Source organism: Trichechus manatus, unplaced genomic scaffold (assembly GCF_000243295.1).
Source record: "Trichechus manatus latirostris isolate Lorelei unplaced genomic scaffold, TriManLat1.0 scaffold00305, whole genome shotgun sequence".
NCBI classification, from domain to species: domain Eukaryota; kingdom Metazoa; phylum Chordata; class Mammalia; order Sirenia; family Trichechidae; genus Trichechus; species Trichechus manatus.
Genome location: NW_004444241.1, coordinates 857,100 through 878,727, shown reverse-complemented (window position 1 = coordinate 878,727; position 21,628 = coordinate 857,100). Strand labels below are relative to the sequence as shown.

The window sequence follows — 21,628 nt, the reverse complement described above, 5'->3', positions numbered from 1 at the left end:
TCAGGAAGATGGCACAGGACCAGGCAATTTTTTGTTCCTTATACATCAGTTATGAGTCGGAATCGACTTGACGGCAATGGGTTTTTTATACATGTTTGCCACGAATTGGAGCTGACTGGACTCTACGGCAACTAACAACAAGGTAGGTAGGGCAGGTAATTAATTCAGCTAATTTCCGGATGTAATTAATTAAAGAATGTACATTGTGTGCCAGGTCTTGTCCTTGGTGATGGAAATAGAGACACCAGAGAAGGTGACAAGGAGACAAACCAGTAAAGTCAGTTACATTAGGGGGCAGACTCGAGAAAATATACAGAAGAAATTTGAAAAAAGAAACTTTTTTTTTATTTTAAAATTACACGCTACAGAAAAGATGCAAAGTACAGAAACGCACAAAAAGATTACAATCCCACCACCCAGAGGAAACCAGGCTAACAATCCGATGTATCTTCTCAAACTTGGTATTTTTTTTAAAGGCGGACGTCCTCTTCTGTTTTGTAAAAGAACTGTTGAATTCTTACTGGAAGCGGCGCGCCGCTCGAGGGAAGCTTTCCAGACGGCGGTTTGGGAGCCGCGATTTAAGGGTGCCGTAATTCAATGGGTGAAGACCATGATCTCCCCTTTACAGAGCAGGAGGTCGATCCTCAGAGGAGTGACGTCACTTCTCTGTAGGTTCTGCGAGAAAGAAGCTAGGAGGGTCCAGATCCGCGGCAACCCCAGCTTCAGCAACCTACCAGGTACCACGAGCGAGGTGGGGGCTAAGTGGGGCTCGTGATCTGCCGGAGGCGTGGCCTTAGGGCGCGACGTCACATTCCCTCTGTCTGGCGGCCCATTGGTTCTCTGTGACCGCCCTTTTCCGGGGGAGGGAAACTAGTTGCAGAACCGGAAGTGATGCAGCCCTGGGTTATAGAGAGAGTGGCGGCGTTTAAAGCTGAGAGATTTGGTGCTATTGGAGCCGGCTAGCTTTTCCATTCAGGCTCCAGTCCGAGCTAGGAGAAGACCCCCAGGATCCTGGTAGCCAGTGGCAGGGAATTGAGTTGGATTGCCAAGAATCTGGCGCTCGTAGAAATAACCGAGCCACAGAGGACTGTCCCTGGGGCGGAGCCCGCTGCCCATGGCCACGCCCCCGGGTGCTGGTCCCGCCTCTCTTCGTTTAGCGGCTGCAGCCAGCTGGCAAGTCGTGCGCGGACGCCGTGTGGAGCTATTTCCGCGAGTACTGGAGTTTATGCAGTCCCTGCGTTTTGCTGCACCTGGCTTGGTTCGCTACCGGCACCATGAACGCCTGTGTATGGGCCTAAAGGCCAAGGTATTGGTGCCAGTAGAACCAGGGCGTGGGGTGGGGGCGATGCGAGAACCTGACAGGGACGGCTTGGGAGTGGGTCAGCTGAAAAAGCGCAGCTTGCCTGACTGAGCTCAGTACCGTGAATTCCTTCACAGGTGGTAGTGGAGTTGATCCTGCAGGCCCGGCCTTGGGCCCAGGTCCTGAATGCCCTGAATCACCACTTCCCAGAGTCTGGACATCTAGTGCGGAACCCCAAAGCTGTAAGTAATCCAATTACAGTTGATGCTACAAAGTTGCCTCTCCTCCCAGCCACTGAACCCTGATGCCCCTAACTTGCCTGCCTTCCTTACCCTCAACAGACAAAGCAGGATTTGATGAAGATCTTGGAGTCACAGGAAACCTTTCGCCAGCAGGTTAAGCAGCTGGCAGAGGCCCCTGTGGATTTGGCTTCGAAGCTGCAGGTGAGACTCCTTGGTTTGAAGGCTATCACGTGGGTATTTTCTCTAGTCCTCTTCCAACCATCCTTTCTCCCTGCAGGAACTTGAACAAGAGTATGGGGAACCCTTTTTGGCTGCCATGGAAAAGCTGTTTTTCGAATACTTGTGTCGGCTGGAAAAAGCACTGCCTGCACTACAGGCACAACAGGTTTTGTTGGGGCAAAACACCTAAGCGTGGGTGGTTGTATCAAGGACTCTGATCTTCACACCTCTCTCCCTGCCCACAGCTTCAGGATATGCTGAGTTGGATGCAGCCTGGAGTTTCTATCACCTCTTCTTTTGCCTTGAGCCAGTATGGTGTGGACATGGGGTGGACACTTCCAGGTACCAGGACCATCTGGGAGAACTAGGAATTTGACAGTGTATTGTTTAGTATGAGACCTTTTGGGACAGCCCATTGGAGTGGCTGCATGTACCTGAGGTGTGTTCTGTTGAGTTGATCTGTTGCTATCTGTTCTCTTTATAAGGAGCCTCATTTTCTCTTGCAGAGTGCTCTATTACAGATTCAGTGACTATGACACAGCCCATGGAGCCGAATCCTCCTCAGCAACCAAGACTAGCACTCGGCAGTTCTCTACCAAACACCAAGCATAGCCCACACTTTCCTCAGGAACCAGCCTCAAGGACACACCCAGAACCGTTGACTGGCCATCATTTCAATCTGGCCCCTATAGGCCGGCGAAGAATCCAATCTCGATGGGCATCCACTAGAGGAGGCCATAAGGAGCGCCCCACAGTCATGTTGTTCCCCTTTAGGAATCTGGGCTCATCAGCCCAGGTCATATCTAAGCCTGAGAACAGAAGGCAACATTGGACACACACAGCAGATCCAGCATGTGCTGTGGGCACAAGGACAGCCTCCGCTGGAAAGCCCAAGTGTCCATCCCAACACCTAGGGGGAAGGGCTCTAAAGGAGAACCCAGTTGGCTCATCTGCCTCAGAGCAAAAGGAGTGAGTAGAACAGTTACGTCTCCGTATTAGGAGTATGTTGCTTGCCTACTTTCTCTTCATCCTATCTTCTTTGCTTGCTCCCACTTCAGGAATTGCCTGGATTGTGCCCTGGATCCCCTAAAACTGTCATTATCTCCTCCTAGAACCAGGAAGCCAGGTAGGTATCCCGAGTCAGGACTGGGTCAGATGGCCTTCTCTGTTGGAGAGTCTACGGGCCTGTGTTCACTGACAAATAGTATGATTCTGCTTTCCCTCCTTCAGCTAGTTCTCCATCTCTGTGCAGCCCCATCATTACCATAGGGGACTTGGTTTTGGACTCTGATGATGAAGAGAATGGCCAGAGGGAAGGGAAGGTGAGTAGGATGGAGCAGAAAGATGGAGAAGGGGATGGATAGAACAAGACTGAGAAATCCACAGGCTCCAGAATATGGAGGGCTCAGGAAATGGGTTAGGATGGTGATAGGATCTCCCTGCTGCCTTCTCTGCAGGAGTCTCTGGGAAACTATCAGAAGACGAAGTTTGACACCCTGATCCCCACCTTCTGTGAATACCTGCCCCCTTCTGGCCCCAGTGCCATCCCTGTCCCTTCCCATGACCATACAGACAGTTCCAGACCCTGAAAATAGGACCACAATGCCATCTGTACTCTCTCTCCTTCCTCCTCAGCCATACAAGCAGTTTAGTGGGAATGAAGTGGAAGTCCAGGATTGGGTTGCCTGACTACATTGCTAAACTTCTTTGTGATGCTTGGTAATTAAACTCTGGATTTGTTAAAACATTGTCTTGATGTGAGGGAGAGGAATTAGGGCTTCCAAAAGGTCATTGTAGGTCATTCCTTAGAAACAGGGCTGGAAGAATCCCTTTGCCTTTTTACCTCCCTTGGAAAATGTTCACATGTGCCCAGAAGGGCTACCAGGGTTGACAGTCTGGAAGAGAAATGTCCTTTTGCTATTCTGAAAACCTTTATGTCAGAATAAACTTTGTAAATTCTCATGCTGCCATGTTATCTGGGGATGGTAGCACTAGAACGGAGATACTCATGCGAAAAATGCATACTGTCCTTCACCCGACTAGGCAGATGGGTCAGTGCCAACCCTACCTCCCCTTGCCCTGGAGCAGCACCAGATGCCAACCTTGTGCCAAAAGCCCTAGCATCTCTTTACTGGGCTCTCTGTTTACTGGGCTATTTCAAATATGTAAACACAGCTTCTGAACTTTAAATTTTAGATAGTCAAAGGTCTCGTTTAATGAAGCTGATTAACAAAACATGATTCTAAATATCCTGCCTCTTCCAGACCAAGGTCATATAAAACACTGTTATGAATCAGCCTCTTTTCCTTCTAATAATCTTCAGGATGTTAGGTCCCCAGATTCCCAGTTGATTATTTTACTTTATTTTCTCAGACTGTCTTCCTTGCTCCCTCCCCAGTGAGCCTCTTGGTATTTTGTGTGTAGATCGAGTAGTGCAGAGTTACTGCAGGAGCCCTCAGGAGTGAGACAACAGGAAACGACTAGTAGTAGATAGCCATAGTAGCCGGAACTGGCAAGAGGCCCACTTGGAAGGCCCCGTGGTGGGGTGCCGGTGCCTTGGGAGGGTAGAACTCCTTGGGTCTAGCTCTCAGCACTGAAGATTGGATTCACCTGCTGGGTGACGCGGATGAAGGTAGTTCTCCGGCTCAACTCTCTCAGTTTAGCTGCTCCCACATAGGTACATGTAGAACGGATCCCTCCAAGGATGTCTCGGATGGTATGTTCCACATCCCCTTTAAAGGGTACCTCCACTGTCTTTCCCTCTGAGGCCCTTGAAGTAGGAAAAAATGTATTACCTTCTCTTTCTGAATTCCTTAAACCTAGTGACTCTTCCCCAGTCTCTAGCATTTAGCCCATTCACCACTTTCCCGCAAGAACTGTACCATCCATCTCCCAACAGATATGACCTCTGTTACAACCCTACTTAGTCACACATTATAAGAACCCTCAGCTCCTGGGTCTCCACACATACCTGTACTCAGCCACACCCCCTGCATACTTCTTCATGGCCATTTCAGAACTCATGCCATAGAAGAGCTTGTACTTGTTGCCATCCCTCTCGATGAATTCTCCACCTGACTCAGTGTGTCCAGCCAGCATGCCACCAAGCATCACAAAGTCAGCCCCAGCCCCTGTCAGCATCAAGGAAGGAGGAAGGGGGTGAATGTGGACCCGATACCCACATGCCCACCCTCAGAAGTGACTCACACTAAATACTCCGTTCTCTCAATGACTCAAGTTGTTTCCTGGTTCTGTTTCCCTAGCTGGCCCAGAACCCACACAGGCCTCTTCTGCTCTGGCCTCTACTCCTCAAGGGGCTTGATTTCCCCAAGAATTTAAAAGGAGCCCCTAGAGACTTCCCATCTGGCTTCTGCTCTCCTTTTTTGCTGCTTTCCCAACTTGTCGTTTTTTACTTCACATGTCCCAGAGGCAAAGGTCTCTACCTTTAGTGTAAGGATCACCTGGGAAGCTGTGAAAAATGCAGCTTTGCAGCCCTACTCCACAGAGCCTGATTCTATAGGCCTGGGGTGGGCCTCAGGAATTGACACTGGCCAACAATCTAGGGGACAGTGTGGATGGCCCTGGCCCACACTTGAGTCCATATCAAGAGTCTCAGGATTTGCTCTGTTGGTTTGTCCAGGTGACACCACAGGATTCAGGGTAACTCATTGATATTATAAACGAATCTGAATGGCTTTCTGAGCCTCTCCTAGCCTAATCTTAGACCTGCAAAGGTGACTGATCCTCATCTACAGGATCCTCTTTCCGTGTCCTCTCAAACCCCTTACCAAAAGCCTTGGCCACATCCCCAGGACAGCTGCAGCCTCCATCCTGCAAAGTAAGGAGCATTATGAGGTGACCACATGGATCTTCCACCTCTCTCAGCAGTGTCCCAACAGCCCACCTAAAAGCTGGCAGGAACCCAGGAGTCCTGATCCACCTCTAAATACCAGCACCTCCATACCCAGCAGAAACCCCCAGATATCTGGGAGCCTCATGTCCCACCCTCCCTTGGGCCTTACTGAAATGATGTGGCCTTTGAGGCCATGAGCAGCATCTGCACACTCCATTACTGCACTAAGCTGCGGATACCCCACTCCAGTTTTCTTCCTTGTGGTACACACAGAGCCTAAGAGGAACGTGACAAGGAAAGACTTAAACGGTGCTCCACAGGTGCTTGCCACTGAAGGGGCATGCGAATGAACCAGCTTACCTGGCCCAATGCCTACTTTGATGACGTCAGCCCCAGAGAGGATCAGCTCTTCCACCATCTCTCCTGTTACCACATTCCCGGCCTTAGAGCAATCAAAACAGAGCATCCTTAGGATCAGAAACAGAGGTTGCATGCTCTTGCATATTGTATGCCTGGACCATAACCTTCCAACATTATTACAAATAAAGGGAACCTAGGCCCCCTCTGTGGGGCCTTCTGAGGGCTTCTAGACTAGCCTCTTCCAAGGACCCTGCTCTGCCTGCACCACCAGCACCACCACGGAGGAAGGGAGATTGACAGGCTGGTGTCGTTACACTAGGATAAAACAGGTCCAGGATGCACTTTACTGTCCTCAGGCAACAAGGTGCTGCCACCAACAGGGCGATGTGGGAGGCATGGAGGAACTTTTGGTGAGGCGAAGGGAACTACTAGACCAAGATTATAGATCTGATTTAGAGTAGATTTATCTTCTCCTCCCCGCCATCGCACCCAAACATATCCTGTCCTTAAGCCATTCTGCTGTAGAACTCCTTTGGCTTCAGGGAAGGGGGGAGAGGATAGTAACGAAGACTAAATACCCATTTGCCCAGCTGTATTTGCTTTCTGACGGACAGTACAAGGAGAGACCCCTCAATGCTAGGAAGAAAATGAGGCCTTGTCACCATTCCCCTAAGCTTGTAAAAAAAACAAAACATTGCTTCATGAGACCCCTTTTATATGACTGTAGTGCATGTTTATTTTAGTGGGCAGATGTATATGTATCACAAGTGTGTCCAGTGCATAAGTGTTTCATCACGGTTTGGTGACTGATGTCTGAGGCACTGGATTTACAGTGACTGTGAGTCAAGGGATCAGAGATACTGCACTGATTAATAAATAGACATTTTAAGTATGAAACTATGGAAAATCCCCCAGTGACATGATTAGGTGGACTAGGAATATCATAATGCAGCAGAGGAGAAAGGAACTGATATAACAAAATAGATTGGCAGGAAAGAGTGGAAGGGCAGGAATATACAAACTGCAGGGTACTAGAAACATACCATGATGGTGTGTTGGGGGAAGCGCTTCCGCACGTCCTTTACAAATTCAACAAAGTGTTCTGAGTAGCCATTTGCCACGTCCAGGCAGATATAGTTCACCTGAGGGATAGCCTCTAGGATCTGTTCTAGCTGCTCAAAGTCAGAAGAGCCTGTGCCTGAGCTGGCAGCCAGATGCTGTGGGGGAAAAGGGCCATTGGCATGGGAGGCATTAGATCAGCTTGTGGTGTCACATCAGAGATAATCTGGTGAGCAGATGGTAGGGATGGGGAGGTGAGGCTTGGTTCCCAGGAAGCCAAAATAAGATTCTCGGAAGACTGAGATAAGGAAGGGAGTGGGGTAGACCCAGTAGTACCTCAAGACAGTCAGGATTCTGAGTTGCAAACTCTTTCCACTGCTCGAGGCTGTAGTGCTTATGGACAGCAGTGAAGAGGGAGAACTGGGGAAAAGAAAGAGCCATCAAAAAGAAGAGAACTTCGCTGCATCTTTTTCTAGAAATACACCTTTGTGCTGTTTTGTCTGTGGGAGAAAAGGATCGAAGTTTGGAAAGAAAACAACTTCAGGAAGTCAGTGGTTGAGCTGGGATTTTAGTTCCATCTTTACTCAAATCCCAGTAAGGCTTTTCACCATACGCTCATCTTTGTCAAACACTCCCACCACAAAGTACTGAGTCATCTGGATTGGATATCACTGGCCAGCACACACTTTGCTTCTGAGGTGACAAGGTACAGTGGGACAAGCAGCAGACATGGAAGAACATGAAGAGACTGGAAGAAGCAGTGTCTGCCTGCACTGATTCAGCCCCTCCTCCTATGTGACCTAGTACTAAACTAACCTATTTTTGGTATCTTCTGCTCCGTTTACCAGTAGTAATTCAGTGGGTCTAGATACATACAAAAAATAAGGTGATAAGGTTAATGGAGCCAAAAAGGTGCTATCCAGTCCTTTTTCCATCTCCACTGGAGTAAAGGGCAGATTTTCATGGACCAGGCTGAAGTCTATTTCATTCCATCTATTTTAGTCAGCCAAGTTCAAAGATATAATGACTGTCTCATCAGACTAGCTCAACAAATTGAAAACAATATTCCAATACTTTGAGAAAGGCATTCAAAGGCCACTGTAAATGCAGTTGCTTGTGCTTTAAATGTGCACACATGCAAACAGATACAAGGCAGCTGAGAAGGCACAAATCTTGTAACTGATAAGAAACGCAAGAAGTCATGTATCAGCCAACAAGGCAGTGAGATACTCAGAGACTGTCAGCAGCACTACCTAGTTAAAACTGGTATTGAATTCTGTTTTTTCAGCAACACTGTGCCATCGACATATGATAGACTAAGAAAAATCACCCTAGGTCAGCAGACTTTCTTGGAGATAGACTGGCATGGTGAGCACACTGGAATACATACCAAGCTAGGGGTCTAGAAAAACATGATTGCCTGCATCCAACCTTTTTATTATTATTATGAGACTTGGCTCTACCTCTAAAATCTGATTTCTTTAGCATTCATAAGCAATACTGAAAAGCCATTCTCAACATAAAGCATCAAGACAGAGTCCTCATCTATGTCAATTGGCATAACAAACCTTATGAAGAAAACATTCTGCATCCTACTTTGGTGAGTGGTGTCTGGGGTCTTAAAAGCTTGCAAGCGGCCATCTAAGATGCATCAATTGGTCCCAACCACTTGGAGTAAAGGAGAACAAAGAACACCAAAGACACAAGGAAAGTATTGGCCCAAGAGACAGAATGGGCCACATAAACCAGAGACTTCATCAGCCTGAGACCAGAAGAACTAGATGGTGCCCAGCTACCCCAGTGAACGTCCTGACAGGGAACACAACAGAGGGATGCAGAACTCAAATACTAGTAAGAAGACCAGACTTAATGGTCTGACTAAGACTGGAGGCGCCCCAGAAGGCATGGCCCCTGGTCTCTCCATCACCCCAGAACTAAAACAACTTCCAAGGCCAACTCTTCAGACAGGGATTGGACTGGACTGTGGGACATAAAGTGATACTCGTGAAGAATGTGCCTCTCGTGAAGAATGTGCCTCTTAGACAAGTAGATATAAGAAACCAAAGGGACGGCTTCTGTCCAGAGGTTAGAGGGGAAGGCAGAGAGAGTTAGGAGCTGGTTGAATGTTCGTGGGGAATCAGGGGCGGAGGGGAGGAGTGTGCTGTCGCAGAATGGGGTGAGCGGTTGGGGTCTCATAACAATGTATGTTTAAAAAAAAATTCTGTATGGGAGACTAACTTGAAATGTGAACTTCATGTAATTACATCAATTAAAAAAAAAAAAAAGAGTCCTCAACAAGGTCCAGGTATTACAGCATGTCTGTTAGCACTGAAGTTAGATTCACCATTCCCCAACTCTACTGGACATGGCAGGTGGACAACGGGCAATAGCAGGATTCCTAAGCAATCCGTGAATAAGAACAGGAATAAAGTCTAATGAGACTGCATAACTATCGACCTCAGAAAAATGACAGCAGACATTCCGCAAAGATAGCAATCAAAAACAGAGAAAAGGTAGATGAAGTCCTTAAGGTTAACAGAGCCACAACATCAGCAGAATACACCAACCAGGACTACAAGGATTAATCAGCTGAGTTCTCAGAGTGCATATGTTCTCAGAGTACCCAGGCAACTAGCTACCTTCTCAGTTACAAGTATAGAGCCAGGTAATAATACTGACAGAGCAGCATCTTCCATTTTGAAAGTGAACAACAATTTGTATATTTCAAAAAAAAAAACTGCATTTTGGGCACATCCCAGAAACTCCCAGGAACCTAGGATTTAAAAGAAAAAAGAAAAAACTGGATAGCATGCATAAAAGGACACTACATAAGCTGCTTCTCTCTAGGATCTTCTAGTTAGGAATTTTTGAATGCTCAAACCGTATTTAGTTTCTGGACTAAAACAGTGACTATTTAATATGCCAAACAATGGTATAACTGGAGGGATGCATGTGATTGGGAGGGGTGCCTTGTGTAGTGGGGAAAGTTGGCAGGGCATATAAACTGCTGGATAGGACAAAAGGGAAAGTTCTGTTCATTTATCAGAAAAATGGGGCAAAATTCAGCTTTGAATCTCATGAATTCATGTGGTTCTTTGTGATTAATTCACATTTTATGTAGAAATTCTTAATTCATTTTCCTATTTGGATATGCACTAGTATGATGTTGTTAGGTGCCATTGAAGAGACTTCAACTCATAGAGATCCCATGTGACAAAGTAGAACTGCCCCATAGGGTTTTCTTGACCATAGTCTTTACGAAAGCAAATTACCAGTTCTTTCTCTTGCAGAGCCACCATGTGAGTTGGAACTGCCAACCTTTTGGTTAGCATCCCAGTGTTAACCATTTGCACTACCAGGGCTGCTTTCATATGGCCCTTTGAACCTGTCAGATAAAGGGACTTTAGTACTAAAGAATTGGAGCATCCTGACTGCCAAGTGCCAGAGAGCTGACTAAGGTGGGGGTGGAGGTGCGGATGCAAACACCTCTGTAGTCAGCTGAGGCAACTGGACACCACTGAGGAAGGGGCATGAGGGAAGTCCTACCTTACAAAGAACTTTGGCCATCTCAAAGGTGCCCACAGTATCCATATTGGCGGCAATGATGGGGATTCCTGTGTACATCTGCTTTGAGTTCCGAAATGAAAAGGATCTTGTGAGATCCACCTGCCAATGACAAAAGGAAACTGAGCATTTTATTCATCCAAGAAATATGTATTGCGTGAAAACAAGAGCCAGGCACCTTTCTCCGTCCTGGCCCACCAAGAGCTTGGGGTCAAGAAAGAGCAACTAGAGAAGCAGGCTCACCTCACTTCGAGACTTAAGGGTGCTGCGCTTGGGCCTCAGTAGGACATCCTTGAAGTCCAGTTTCAAATCGTTGTCGATGTGAGGCATGGTGAGGGTCTCGAGGTAGCAATGAATCTGAGGGCTGGAAGGTAGGAAAAGTCAGGAGAAGGAAACTGAACCAATCTCCCCTTACACCTTAATGCCCTATTAGGGCTGGGGCAGCGCTCATCTCTCTCCTGGTTTCAGCTGTGGAAGGTCTGGGCATGGACAGAGGTGTGGTCCCTGAAGCCTGTCACCTCTGACCCGTCCCGTGGTTGCGATTACCCTCGGTGGAGATTTCCGTATCAGGTACTGTTTGTTGGGGAGATTTGGGAAGAGGTTGTGAGAGACCCAAAGGAGGTGCATTCCTACCCCACTACTCTTCCTTCTCTCGCCCCTGCAAAAAGCAAATTAGCGTAAGAGATTTTGCTGCGCGAAGGAATGGGGAGGTACTATAACCACTTTCCGAATGGGGTACCCACTTCCTTTGGCAGTGGCCCAGGTGGCAGCTGACCGAAGCACCCCTTGCCTAGCAACTGGCCTTGTACAGCCCCGCTGAGCCTTCTGGACCACGCCGACAGATTCCGCTAATTGCCGGCGAGAACGACTAACCGAAAAATTCCAGCTTCGGCGGCGGCGGCGGCGGTGCGGGCGGCGGTGCGAGGCCTTCTGGGAAACAGAGTTCACACGCCACGGTTGCCTTTGGATCCGAAGGACAGGAGACTACAACTCCCAGCGTTGAACCGGTGGAAATGCCTTCTGGCAGGTTGGGAGACGTAGTTCGTTCAGTCCCCGCTTTCCGCTAGCCCGGGCTCGGTAAGGACACTCAGAATTGCGGAGGCACCCGTCTCTGCTGTAACTAAGCTGGCCTTCTTGTTTTTATTTACCACGCCACTGAAACGAAGCGCGGGAGAATTTGTGAGCTTTTTGGGAAACGCCGTAAAAGAAAAGGGGTGGAGCCAAACAGTTGGGTGACCCGGAAAAAGAAGTGATTTCCCACAGACGGAGTGCTGGGGAGCGTCAGCGGCAACCGCAGTGGTAGAAGCAGCAGTTTGTCCGTGTGCAGCCCCAAACTAGGAAGAAGATGCTAATTAAAGTGAAGGTGGGAGCACCTCCAGCCTTGCCAAGACGCTGGGGTACTGGGCTGGTCTCTGTGCCTCTTACGGGAGAAGCGGGAAGGAAAATCACGCCTTTCCCGAGCTTGGAGGGCGCCGATAGCCTCAGGGCTCCGCGCGAGGGGTGATGGGAAATAAGTGCCCCCCCCCCCGCCAGAGGGCTTTGAGAGCGGGGGCGAGACCCACCAGACCAACCCAAGGTTTCTGCCATCCCTACTCTCTCACCAAGTCGGTGCCCTCACCCAGAAGGTGACCGCTTTTGCCCGGGTCTGTCTATTCGAACCCCTGCGGTCATAGAGAAAGAAGGCCTAGCATCATCTTGGTCCCCCTCTCTCTAGGATTCTTGGAATAAACTACTCTCCATTCTTCATGACCAGGCTACCTTCTTCTCCCAGCCCCTAACATTGGCTGTCTCCGAGCACAGCGCTAAGACGTTAGCCTGGGGGAACCGAGGGCCTCCCGGGGCTAGACAGCAAGCCTTTGCTAACGGTTGCCAAGGTGTAGTGTCTCAGCCGTCCTTACAGGAACCAAAGCTGGGAGTGTGGTCAGTCAGCACCTGCCTTTCTGAGCCGGGCATCCTGGACCTTGACTGAGGCAGGTTAGTTACCGATGCCCTAGTTCTTGGTACTAGCAGCCGACTCAGTGTTTCTTTCATCTCCACTTCTCTTCACCAGTTCTCAACCCTCATTTTTATCTGCTGTTTCCTCTTCTGTACCTTCAGAGAGAGAGACAAAAACTAACAATTGATGCAGTCCAGCATCAAGTTGTACTGCCAAGTAAAGTCTATCGTTGTTACTTCATTAGATTCACCATATATGTTGGCCATTCTTAACCTTTTCACCAGCCCTACCAAACTACCTCTTAGCTGAGGATTGAAGCCAAACAGCATGTTGAAGATCATTGGTTTTCAGACTTTGACTAGTAACCTGTAAACGAGTTGTGAAATCAGTTTAATAAGTCTGTGGGTCACAAGCAACTTTTTTAAAAAAGAAATAAAATAGAAAATATCAGGGTATACTGCTGGTAAAGGTAAGGATATTGCTTTGTGAAAAATTTGTTTTCATTTGTATGCATATTATATATGTATGTGTTAATGATTCGTACGTATTTCTTAGTCACTGTGAAAAATGTTTGAAAAACAGTACCAGATAAGTCATTTTATCTTTTTTTCAATGCATATGGTTGCTCATGACATCTTAGCCTGAAGAGGTTATTACTATTCTTGTGTTCAGTGTTTTTTAAAGTTTTCTGTTTGTTTTTTTAATTTCAGCCCACACTTAAAAATTTTACCTCATCACCCATACGCAAAAAAATTACCTTTACTGTGTATGATACTCATTGTTATTTTCAATTCTATTCTAAGTTGATTTCATAACCCACTGATGGGTTGAGACCTGCAGTTTAAAAAATACCGTGTTCAAGATGGGGATCTTGTTAAAATGTTGATTCTGATTCAGTGGAGTTGGGATGGGGCCCCAGATTCTGCATATCTGACATGCTTCCAGGTAATGCTGATTCTGCTTGTTGGGGGACTACATTTTAGTAGCAAGGTTCAAGATCACTGCCTTTTGACTTTAGAAACTTTGAATCCATTTTTATTTAGTACTTCTGTAAAATTGTCAGTCTCCTTTCCCCACAGCAGTTTCCATTTTTGTCTTCGAACAGGTCTCTCTGCCCTCCATCTTTCTCTCTTTTTCTCTTTTGTTTGCTGTATTAAAGTATGTATATATATATATATATATATATATATAATACATAATATATGAAAGCAATGAACTCTTAATTACTGTACAAATGATACATTTTCTTTGCAGGGCTCCTTTTGAATTATTTATTCTTCATCTGTTATCTGTGTAGCTGACTCCTTCCATATCTCTTTGTAATCCTTTACAGCTAAATCCCTGCTGATTGAAATCTTCCCTTGTCTCCTCAATCTCTGGGGCTCAAAAAATTAAATTCATCGTCTTCTGTCTTATGCCATCTCCCCACTACCCACGTCACAATTGATCTCATCAATTACCAGGTGTTTAGAACCCAGTTCTTAGAGTCATTACTATTCTTTTATAGGAGATAATTTTTCCTTTGGAACCTCTTTTTTCTCTCCATTCCTATTGCCCTTCATTCAGATCCAAGATCTTATTAATTTATGTCTTTATTTTTCTGTGATACCAGAGTTTTCCTACTGCTATGCAAGACACAGTATACAAAACCAGACACAGCTTCCTTAAACATCTTTTTCATCATATTGCTTCCTGACTTCAGATTCTGCATTGATTTCCTCATTGCAGTTTACGTTGGGCAACTGTGTTTACTATCTGAGCCCCAGTTTTCTCATTCATGTTGTTTAATATACAGTAAAACACACAGTTCTTAAGGGTTCAGTTCAGTAAATTTTCAGCAGTAGTATACACCCATGTATAACCACTGCAAAAACAAGATATAGAACATTTCCACCCCACCCCCTAGAATGTTCTGTAGGTTTAGTTTTGCTTGTTTTAGAACTTTATATAAGTGGAATTATACAATATGTGAATTTTGTGTCTGGTTTCTTTCACTCAGCATGATGTCTGTTGTGTATACCTGTAGTTTGTTTCTTATTACTGAGTAGTATTCCACTGGATGACTGTATCACCATTGGTTTATCCATTCTCCTTTTGACAGACATTTGGATTGTTTCTGGTTATTATAAATAAGGCTCTTATGAACATTCTTATACAAGTCTTTTTATGGACATATGTTTTCACTTGTCTTCGATAAATACCTAGGAAAGGAATTGCTGAGTCATGTAGTAGATATATGTTTAATTCTAAAAGAGTGTACCAAACAGTTCTCCAGGTGGTTGCACCATTTTACATTCCCACCTGAAATGTATGAGATTCCAGTTGCTCTGCACCCTTGCCAACTTTTGGTGGTATCAGTTGTTTTGATTTTAGCCATTCTAGTGGGTGTGAAATGTTTTCTCATTGAGGTTTAATTTGATTTTCTCTCACTATAGCACTTTGTCATTGCCCCTTTGTGTAGAAAACAATATCCAGTATGGCACTTTTTTGTATACTGTTTTGTTCTATTAATTTTATGTCTGGTTGTTTCTTGATTGTAAATCTTCATTTGAAAGACTGTTGGTGAAGGCTGGATCACTTATTTCATTTATATCCCCTCCAGTGCCTTCAGCAGTTGTCGGGCTTAGGTTCATTCTAAATAGCCTTGTATGTATTGCCAGGTCACAATTATCAGGTTTGAGGAAAGAAACTGAGGATGACATGTTGTATCAAAAATATCTTTTTAAATTATTCAATTAATTTAAAACAACTTTAATTACGGGAAATTTTAAACATATATAACAGCAGAAAGGAAAGTATAATGCACTCTTCACCCACCTTCAAAAATTATCATCTCATGGTCAATCTTGTTTTATTTACACTCATCAAATCCTCTTGATTTTTTTTTGTTTTTTGAAGCAAATGCCAGATAGTATATCATGTTATTCATATATGTTTCGGTATTTATCGCTAAAGGGACAAACTTTTTTTTTCCTGACATAACCATAATTATCAAGGTCTCTTGATGGTGCAAACAGTTTGTGCTCAACTGCTAACCTGAAGGTTGGTGGTTTGAACCCACCCAGCATACTGTAGAAGAAAAGGCCTGGCAATCTGCTTCTGTTACTATTACAGCCAAGAAAACCCTGTGGAGCCGCCTGCTCTGTAACACATGGGATTGCCGTGAGTCGGGGTTGATTTGATGGCCGCCAATAACAACAACCTTTAATACACTCTCCCCTCAGTCCTGCTCCCCTTCTCAAAGAATACCAATACTACCAGAGATCTGTTTATTTTTAATCCTTTTTTTTCTATGCATGTACATATTACATTTATATATATCTGCATATAGAAAATATATATTATTTAAAGAAATTTACATTCTTTATCTCTTTCCATATTAGGGTATAAATTGTTACCATTCTATGGATGTACCATATTTTAATAGTTTTCTTACTAATGGGCATTTAGGCTGTTTCCAGTTTTTTTTTGTTCTTACAAACAATGCTACAGTATACCTCACATGTGCCTCTTTGGATGTAGGCCCAATTTTTTCCTCCAAGTTAGTTACCTAGAAATGGAATTGCCTAGTTGAAGAGTCTTTGCATTTAAAATAATAAGATTAGACTGAAACAGGTACTTGTACACAGGTGTTCATAGCAGCACTGTTCACAGTAGCCAAAAGATGGAAACAACCCAAATATCCATCAGCAGATGAAGTGATAAACAAAATGTGGTATATACATACAATGAAGTATTATGCAGCCCTAAAAAGGAGTGAAGTTGTGATATATGGTATAATATGGATGAACCTTAGAGACATGGTAAGTGAAATTAGCCAGATACAAAAGGACAGATATTGTATGATTCCACTTATATGAAGTATTTAGAGTAAGCATATTTATAGAGATAGAAAATAGAATAGAGGTTACCAGGGGCTGGCGGGGAGAGGTAATGGGGAGTTGTTATTCAATGAGTATAGAGTTTCTGTTTTGGATGATAAAGATCTGGAAATAGAATGTAGTCATGTTATACAACCTTGTGAATGTACTATATCACAAATTGCTTTTGTAGTATTTTGATAACTGTATTTGAATATGATTAGTACATGCTTAGCTGCTTGCCAAAAGGCTAGGGGTACAAGTCCATCCAGAGGCACCTTGGAAGAAAGGCCTGGCAATCTATTTCCAAAAAATCATTGAAAACCCTATAGAGCACAGTTCTACTCTGACACACATGGGAAAGCCATGAGTTGGAATCAACTCAACAACAACTGATTTTTGAAGGTTTGAGGAGTAGGAGAGAGTATTGCAACAAGAAAGGGAGTAAAGCAAAGAAATGTCTTAAATTAGACTTCATGGTGTGTTTATTGTCTGGATCACTGTAAACTGGTAGGACTAGAGTTTTAGAGAGTAAGAAGGGATGGGAGAGTAGATTGGGTGGAGCACAAGATACATGACTGTACAATCAGCATAATTACTGTGTTTGGAAAACAGCACCACTGACCTATGGAGGAAGTTCGGAAGTCTGGAGCTGCAATTTAGGATTTTGGGAGAATTCTGAGTGTTTTCTTAAAAAGTTGATCAGAGGTGATTCTCTGGTGTCCTTGAGGATTCTTTGAATTATCTGAATGTTAATGTCTACTGTTGATATTTAGAATAGAACAAGTCTTTGTAACTTGAAGGAATACTTAAGACACCTCTCACTGGAGTCACATCCAAAGGAATGCCAGTATCCTCACTGATTGTAGTGAGGGTGGAGGGAAAAGATGACCTATGAGATTAAGAGGGTTAGATGGTTCATGGAATCTTTTCCTACCAATGTTGTCCACAACCTGAAATGTTTGATGAATAGAGGTATGGTCAAAGCCTTCTGATTCTTCAAAACAGCTTTTCTGAGAATGTACGTCTTTCAGAAGGTAATGAGATCCCCAGAGATCAGGATAGGATGTCTTACCTAGAAGGCAAATTTGTAAGTATGTTAGGCTGTAGGACTCATGAAACCCTTGCCTATTTCAGACGCTGACCGGAAAAGAAATTGAAATTGACATTGAACCCACAGACAAGGTGATGTATTCCCAACACCTCTTCATGCCCTTTTCCCTGCCATGTACATTTGTTTGGGTGTGCTTATGAACTTGGTCCTTTCTCTTATGCTGCCTGCATAGCCCTTTTTCTTTCCATTTCAACGGTCCAGCCCCTGACTACTTGTTCCCATGAAGGTGGAGCGAATCAAGGAGCGTGTGGAGGAGAAAGAGGGAATCCCCCCACAGCAGCAGCGACTCATCTACAGTGGCAAACAGATGTAAGTTTTGAGTGGGAATGAGGGTGTGGCAGTCTTATGTGAAGATGAGGAGTGGGCAAGTGCTGAAGGTGGATCAGACCTGCCCCTTTTTTTGGGTGCATTGGGATCTTTTGGCAACTTGCTGAAGCCTGTGAACCCATTCTCAGAGTAAGGTTTTTACAGTCATAAAATACATAGAATTACGAAGGAAACTAATTATATTGAAATACAGTTATCAAAATACATAAAAGCGATGTGGGATATAGTGATATATGTGCTTTATTAATGCATTAAAGAAGATTTAATGGTGGTACCCTAGAGACCTAAAAACAATGACATGACCAGACACATGCAGGTCTATGTTCATAGCTGCATTATTCACAATAGCAAATAAATGGAAGCAACTGAAGTGCCCATCAGTGGATAAATGGATAAGCAAATTGTGGTACATACACACAATGGAATACTAAGCAACCATAAAGAACAATGATGAGTCTGCAAAATAGACCATAATATGGATAGACCTGGAGGGCATAATGCTAAGTGAAATAAGTCAAGCATATAAGGACAAATATTCTGTGATCCCTCTTTTATAAGAAGACAAGAATAGATAAATATAGAGAGACTAATGTTCATTGATGGTTACCTGGGGTGGGAGGTGGGGAGCATGCTTTGTACCACAGAGACTTGTTATTTTTGGTGATGGGAAAAGTGGCATCGAATGTGCATGTAGTGAGCACAGCACAACCAAAGAAAAAATTAATGCTTGAGCACATATGGATGTTGTTGTTAGGTGCCGTCGAGTCAGTTCTGACTCATAGCAGCCCTGTGTACAGTAGTACAACACCCCCCAGTCCTGTGCCATCCTCACAATCATTGTTATGCTTGAGCTCATTGTTCCAGCCACTGTGTCAGTCCATCTCATCGAGGGTTACCTTTTTTGCTGACTCTACCTTACTAAATATGACGTCCTTCTCCAGGACTGGTCCCTCCTGATAACATGTCCAAAGTGTGTGAGATGAAGTCTTACCGTCTTTGCTTCCAAGGAGCATTCTGGCTGTACTTCTTCCAAGACAGATTTGTTCATTCTTCTGGTAGTCCATGGTGTATTCGGTATTCTTTACCAACACAATGATTCAAAAGTGTCAGTAATTCTTCGCTCTTCCTTAATTCATTTTCCAGCTTTCGCATCCATATGAGGCAATTGAAAATACCATGGCTTGGGTCAGGCACACCTTAGTCCTCAAAGTGACATCTTTGCTTCTTCACACCTTAAAGAGGTCTTTTTCAGCAGATTTGCCCAATGCAATATAGATGGGTATAGGCAAATTGGCATATGGGTAGGTACAGGTGTGTACATAGGTGAGAAAAGATAGTATCTATATTTAAAAAAAAAAAAAACCCCGTCGCAGTCGAGTTGATTCCAACTCATAGTGACCCTGTACGACAGAGTAGAACTGCCCCATAGGGTTTCCAAGGAGTGGCTGGTGGATTCAAACTGCCGACCTTTTGGTTGGCAGCCATAACTCTTAACCACTGCTCCACGAGGGCTTCAGAAGTATCTGTAGGTGTGTGTAAATTCAAATATGTGGGTGCAGGCCCATATATTCATTGAAGACACAAATATGGATACTCCTCAAACATAACCAAACACCTTCTAAGATTGCTTTTCTGGGTTTGAAGGCTTAAGACAGTCTTATGGGACAACTCAGTCAATTGGCCTAACAGAGTTTACAAAAATTATGACCTGCATCCTAGTGAAGTAAGTAGCATCTGGGGTCTTAAAAGCTTACAAGCAGCCATCTAAGACACAACCGTGGGTCTTTACTTGCTAGGAGCAAAATAGTAAGAAGGCAACCAGAAGCTCAGAGAAGAAATAAGTCTATATGAGCCACAACCTCATCTAACTTGAGACCTGAAGAACTAGATGGTGCCCAGTTACCACCACTGACTGATCCAGCAATAGTTGGTCCCGGATAGAATGGGAGATATAAATACAGAGCAGAACTCAAGTTTTTATTTTAAAAAAAAAAAAAAAGCCAGACAAACAAACAGTAGAGAACAGAGGACTTCCTGAGACAGTTGCTCTGAGACCCTCTTTAAACCTAGAACTGAGCCTATCCCGAGATAAACCTTTTAGCAAAATAGCAAAGTGGCACATAAAATAAAGGCTATTATCCATAAGATTGGTGCCCTATTTAAAAACCATCTGTATGAGACCAGAAGGTCAACGATTACCCAAAAGCAAAGATGAGGAGATAAGGGAGCAGGGAAACTAGAGTACTGGAACTAGAACACAAAGAGAATGTTGACACATTGTGACGAATGTAAGTAATGTCACTAAACAATTTATTCAGAAATTATCAAGTGGGAACCTAACTTGCTGTGTGAACTTTCACCAAAAACTCAGTAAAATAAAATACTGTTTAAAAAAGTAAGAAATCAAACGACATATTGCATTGGGCAGATCTGCTGCAAAAGACCTCTTTGAAGTGTTGAAAAACAAAGATGTCACTTTGAGGACAAAGGTGCGCCTGACACAAGCCATGGTATTTCCAGTCGCCTCATATGCATGGGAAAACTGGACAACAAATACGGAAGACCGAAGAATTGATGCATTTGAGTTATGGTGTTGGCAAAGAATATTGAATGTGCCGTGGACTGCCTTCAAACCCAGAAGAATGAACAAATCTGTCTTGGAAGAAGTACAGCCAGAATGCTCCTTAGAAGGGAGGATAGTGAGGTTTTGCCTTATATACTTTAGACATGTTATCAGGAGGGACCAGTCCCTGGAGAAGGACATCATGCTCGGTAAAGTAAAGGGTCAGCAAAAAAGAGGATGACCCTCAATGGGATGGATTGACATATTGCCTACAACAGTGCACTCAAACAGCAACAATTGAGGATGGCACAGGACCGGGCAGAGTTTTTGTTCTGTTGTACATAGGGTGGGTCAGAATCGAGTCGACTGCACCTAACAACAGCATTCAGTGTTGTGCTCACAAGCCAGGTTAGCGATAAAGCAAAGACAAAGACTGAAAAAGAAAAATTAACTACCATAATTTTGAAATATTTTCAAGATACTTGCAACAGTTAACAATATGATATGAAAATATCCGATTATATTGGTAACAGTTTATCCACATTGCTAATACTACTGTGGTTGTTTGCATGCATTGAAAATTAAAAGTATTGTATTTGAGTTAAAACCAAAATCAAACCCGTTGGCAGTTGTGTCAATTCCAACTTACAGCGACCCTATGGGACAGAGTAGAACTTCCGCACCAGGGCTCCATATTTGAGTTAGGGGTTAGTAAAAATAAAGGTATGACTTTTCACCCATCCAGTTTCACAGACCCCTAAAGGAATCCATAAATCTCAGATTTAAAACTCCTAGATGGTATTTCTAATCCTTCCCTCCTCTGCCCCACAGGAATGATGAGAAGACAGCAGCTGATTACAAGATCCTAGGCGGTTCAGTCCTCCACCTGGTGTTGGCTCTGAGAGGAGGAGATGGCCTTAGGCAGTGATGGACCCTCTCTCCATTTTACCTCCTTACCCTGTCACTCATAATGAGGCATCATATATCCTCTCATTGTCTAGGACCCCAGAACCACTGTCCCCTCCCCTGGATGCCCAGGCTTGTGTATCTACTGGTGGGAGACTGTGAGGATCCCAGGATGCAGTGTTCCTGGCACAAAGGGCCCTTGCTGGCTGTTGGGTTTTAATTTGCAGTCATGTGCACTCCCCTCTCTTACGGCTTTGTCCCTGGTTGTCAATAAAACATTTCCTGGCCTCCTGGAATCTTTTTTGTATCGTACAAATGTGATGGA

The 21,628-nt window shown here is 44.4% G+C and overlaps 3 protein-coding genes across 11 annotated transcripts; 2 read left to right on the top strand and 1 right to left on the bottom strand.

The window, feature by feature from the left end:
- Nucleotides 1-93: 93 nt before the first annotated feature.
- TINF2 (TERF1 interacting nuclear factor 2) lies at nt 94-4,200 on the top strand. Of its 4 annotated transcripts, XM_023725380.1 has the most exons (10): nt 114-142; nt 477-1,306; nt 1,438-1,542; nt 1,642-1,743; nt 1,820-1,927; nt 2,007-2,103; nt 2,268-2,730; nt 2,820-2,887; nt 2,992-3,083; nt 3,219-4,200. In XM_023725380.1, the coding sequence occupies exons 2-10, from the start codon at nt 1,115-1,117 to the stop codon at nt 3,348-3,350; spliced, it is 1,359 nt and encodes a 452-aa protein (XP_023581148.1). In that variant the 5' UTR covers nt 114-142; nt 477-1,114; the 3' UTR covers nt 3,351-4,200. The 4 variants fall into 4 exon arrangements, with proteins under 4 accessions (XP_004390579.1, XP_023581149.1, XP_023581150.1 ...); XM_004390522.2 differs by having other exon boundaries at nt 94-1,306; XM_023725381.1 differs by having other exon boundaries at nt 95-1,306; nt 3,397-4,200.
- GMPR2 (guanosine monophosphate reductase 2) lies at nt 3,894-11,563 on the bottom strand. 6 transcript variants are annotated; one of them, XM_012559766.2, is made up of 9 exons: nt 10,841-11,438; nt 10,580-10,699; nt 7,370-7,453; nt 7,018-7,191; nt 5,975-6,056; nt 5,784-5,890; nt 5,550-5,592; nt 4,733-4,892; nt 3,894-4,531 (listed from the first exon to the last, which is right to left on the bottom strand). In XM_012559766.2, the coding sequence occupies exons 1-9, from the start codon at nt 10,925-10,927 to the stop codon at nt 4,342-4,344; spliced, it is 1,047 nt and encodes a 348-aa protein (XP_012415220.1). In that variant the 5' UTR covers nt 10,928-11,438; the 3' UTR covers nt 3,894-4,341. The 6 variants fall into 6 exon arrangements, with proteins under 6 accessions (XP_012415220.1, XP_023581154.1, XP_023581152.1 ...); XM_023725386.1 differs by adding an exon at nt 11,471-11,563 and having other exon boundaries at nt 4,315-4,531; nt 5,784-6,056; nt 10,841-10,961; XM_023725384.1 differs by having other exon boundaries at nt 4,315-4,531; nt 5,784-6,056; nt 10,841-10,961; nt 11,341-11,460.
- A 117-nt stretch (nt 11,564-11,680) lies between these two features.
- On the top strand, nt 11,681-21,591 carry NEDD8 (NEDD8 ubiquitin like modifier). The gene is made up of 4 exons (XM_004390519.3): nt 11,681-11,960; nt 17,531-17,578; nt 17,734-17,816; nt 21,229-21,591. Exons 1-4 carry the CDS (start codon nt 11,943-11,945, stop codon nt 21,323-21,325), a joined length of 246 nt encoding a protein of 81 aa, XP_004390576.1. The 5' UTR covers nt 11,681-11,942; the 3' UTR covers nt 21,326-21,591.
- Nucleotides 21,592-21,628: the final 37 nt, after the last annotated feature.

Excerpts from the sequence above, each read along its gene's own strand:
- TINF2 (XM_004390522.2), top strand. The coding sequence starts at position 1,115 with ATGGCCACGCCCCCGGGTGCTGGTCCCGCCTCTCTTCGTTTAGCGGCT. Across the intron at positions 1,307-1,437 it reads GTATGGGCCTAAAGGCCAAG|GTGGTAGTGGAGTTGATCCT; the intron begins GTATTGGTGCCA and ends ATTCCTTCACAG. Across the intron at positions 2,888-2,991 it reads TCCTAGAACCAGGAAGCCAG|CTAGTTCTCCATCTCTGTGC; the intron begins GTAGGTATCCCG and ends TCCCTCCTTCAG.
- GMPR2 (XM_023725386.1), bottom strand. The coding sequence starts at position 10,927 with ATGCCTCACATCGACAACGATTTGAAACTGGACTTCAAGGATGTCCTA. Across the intron at positions 10,700-10,840 it reads CCCTTAAGTCTCGAAGTGAG|GTGGATCTCACAAGATCCTT; the intron begins GTGAGCCTGCTT and ends TGTCATTGGCAG. Across the intron at positions 6,057-7,017 it reads TCCCCCAACACACCATCATG|GCCGGGAATGTGGTAACAGG; the intron begins GTATGTTTCTAG and ends GATTGCTCTAAG.
- NEDD8 (XM_004390519.3), top strand. Across the intron at positions 17,579-17,733 it reads ACATTGAACCCACAGACAAG|GTGGAGCGAATCAAGGAGCG; the intron begins GTGATGTATTCC and ends GTTCCCATGAAG. Across the intron at positions 17,817-21,228 it reads ATCTACAGTGGCAAACAGAT|GAATGATGAGAAGACAGCAG; the intron begins GTAAGTTTTGAG and ends TCTGCCCCACAG.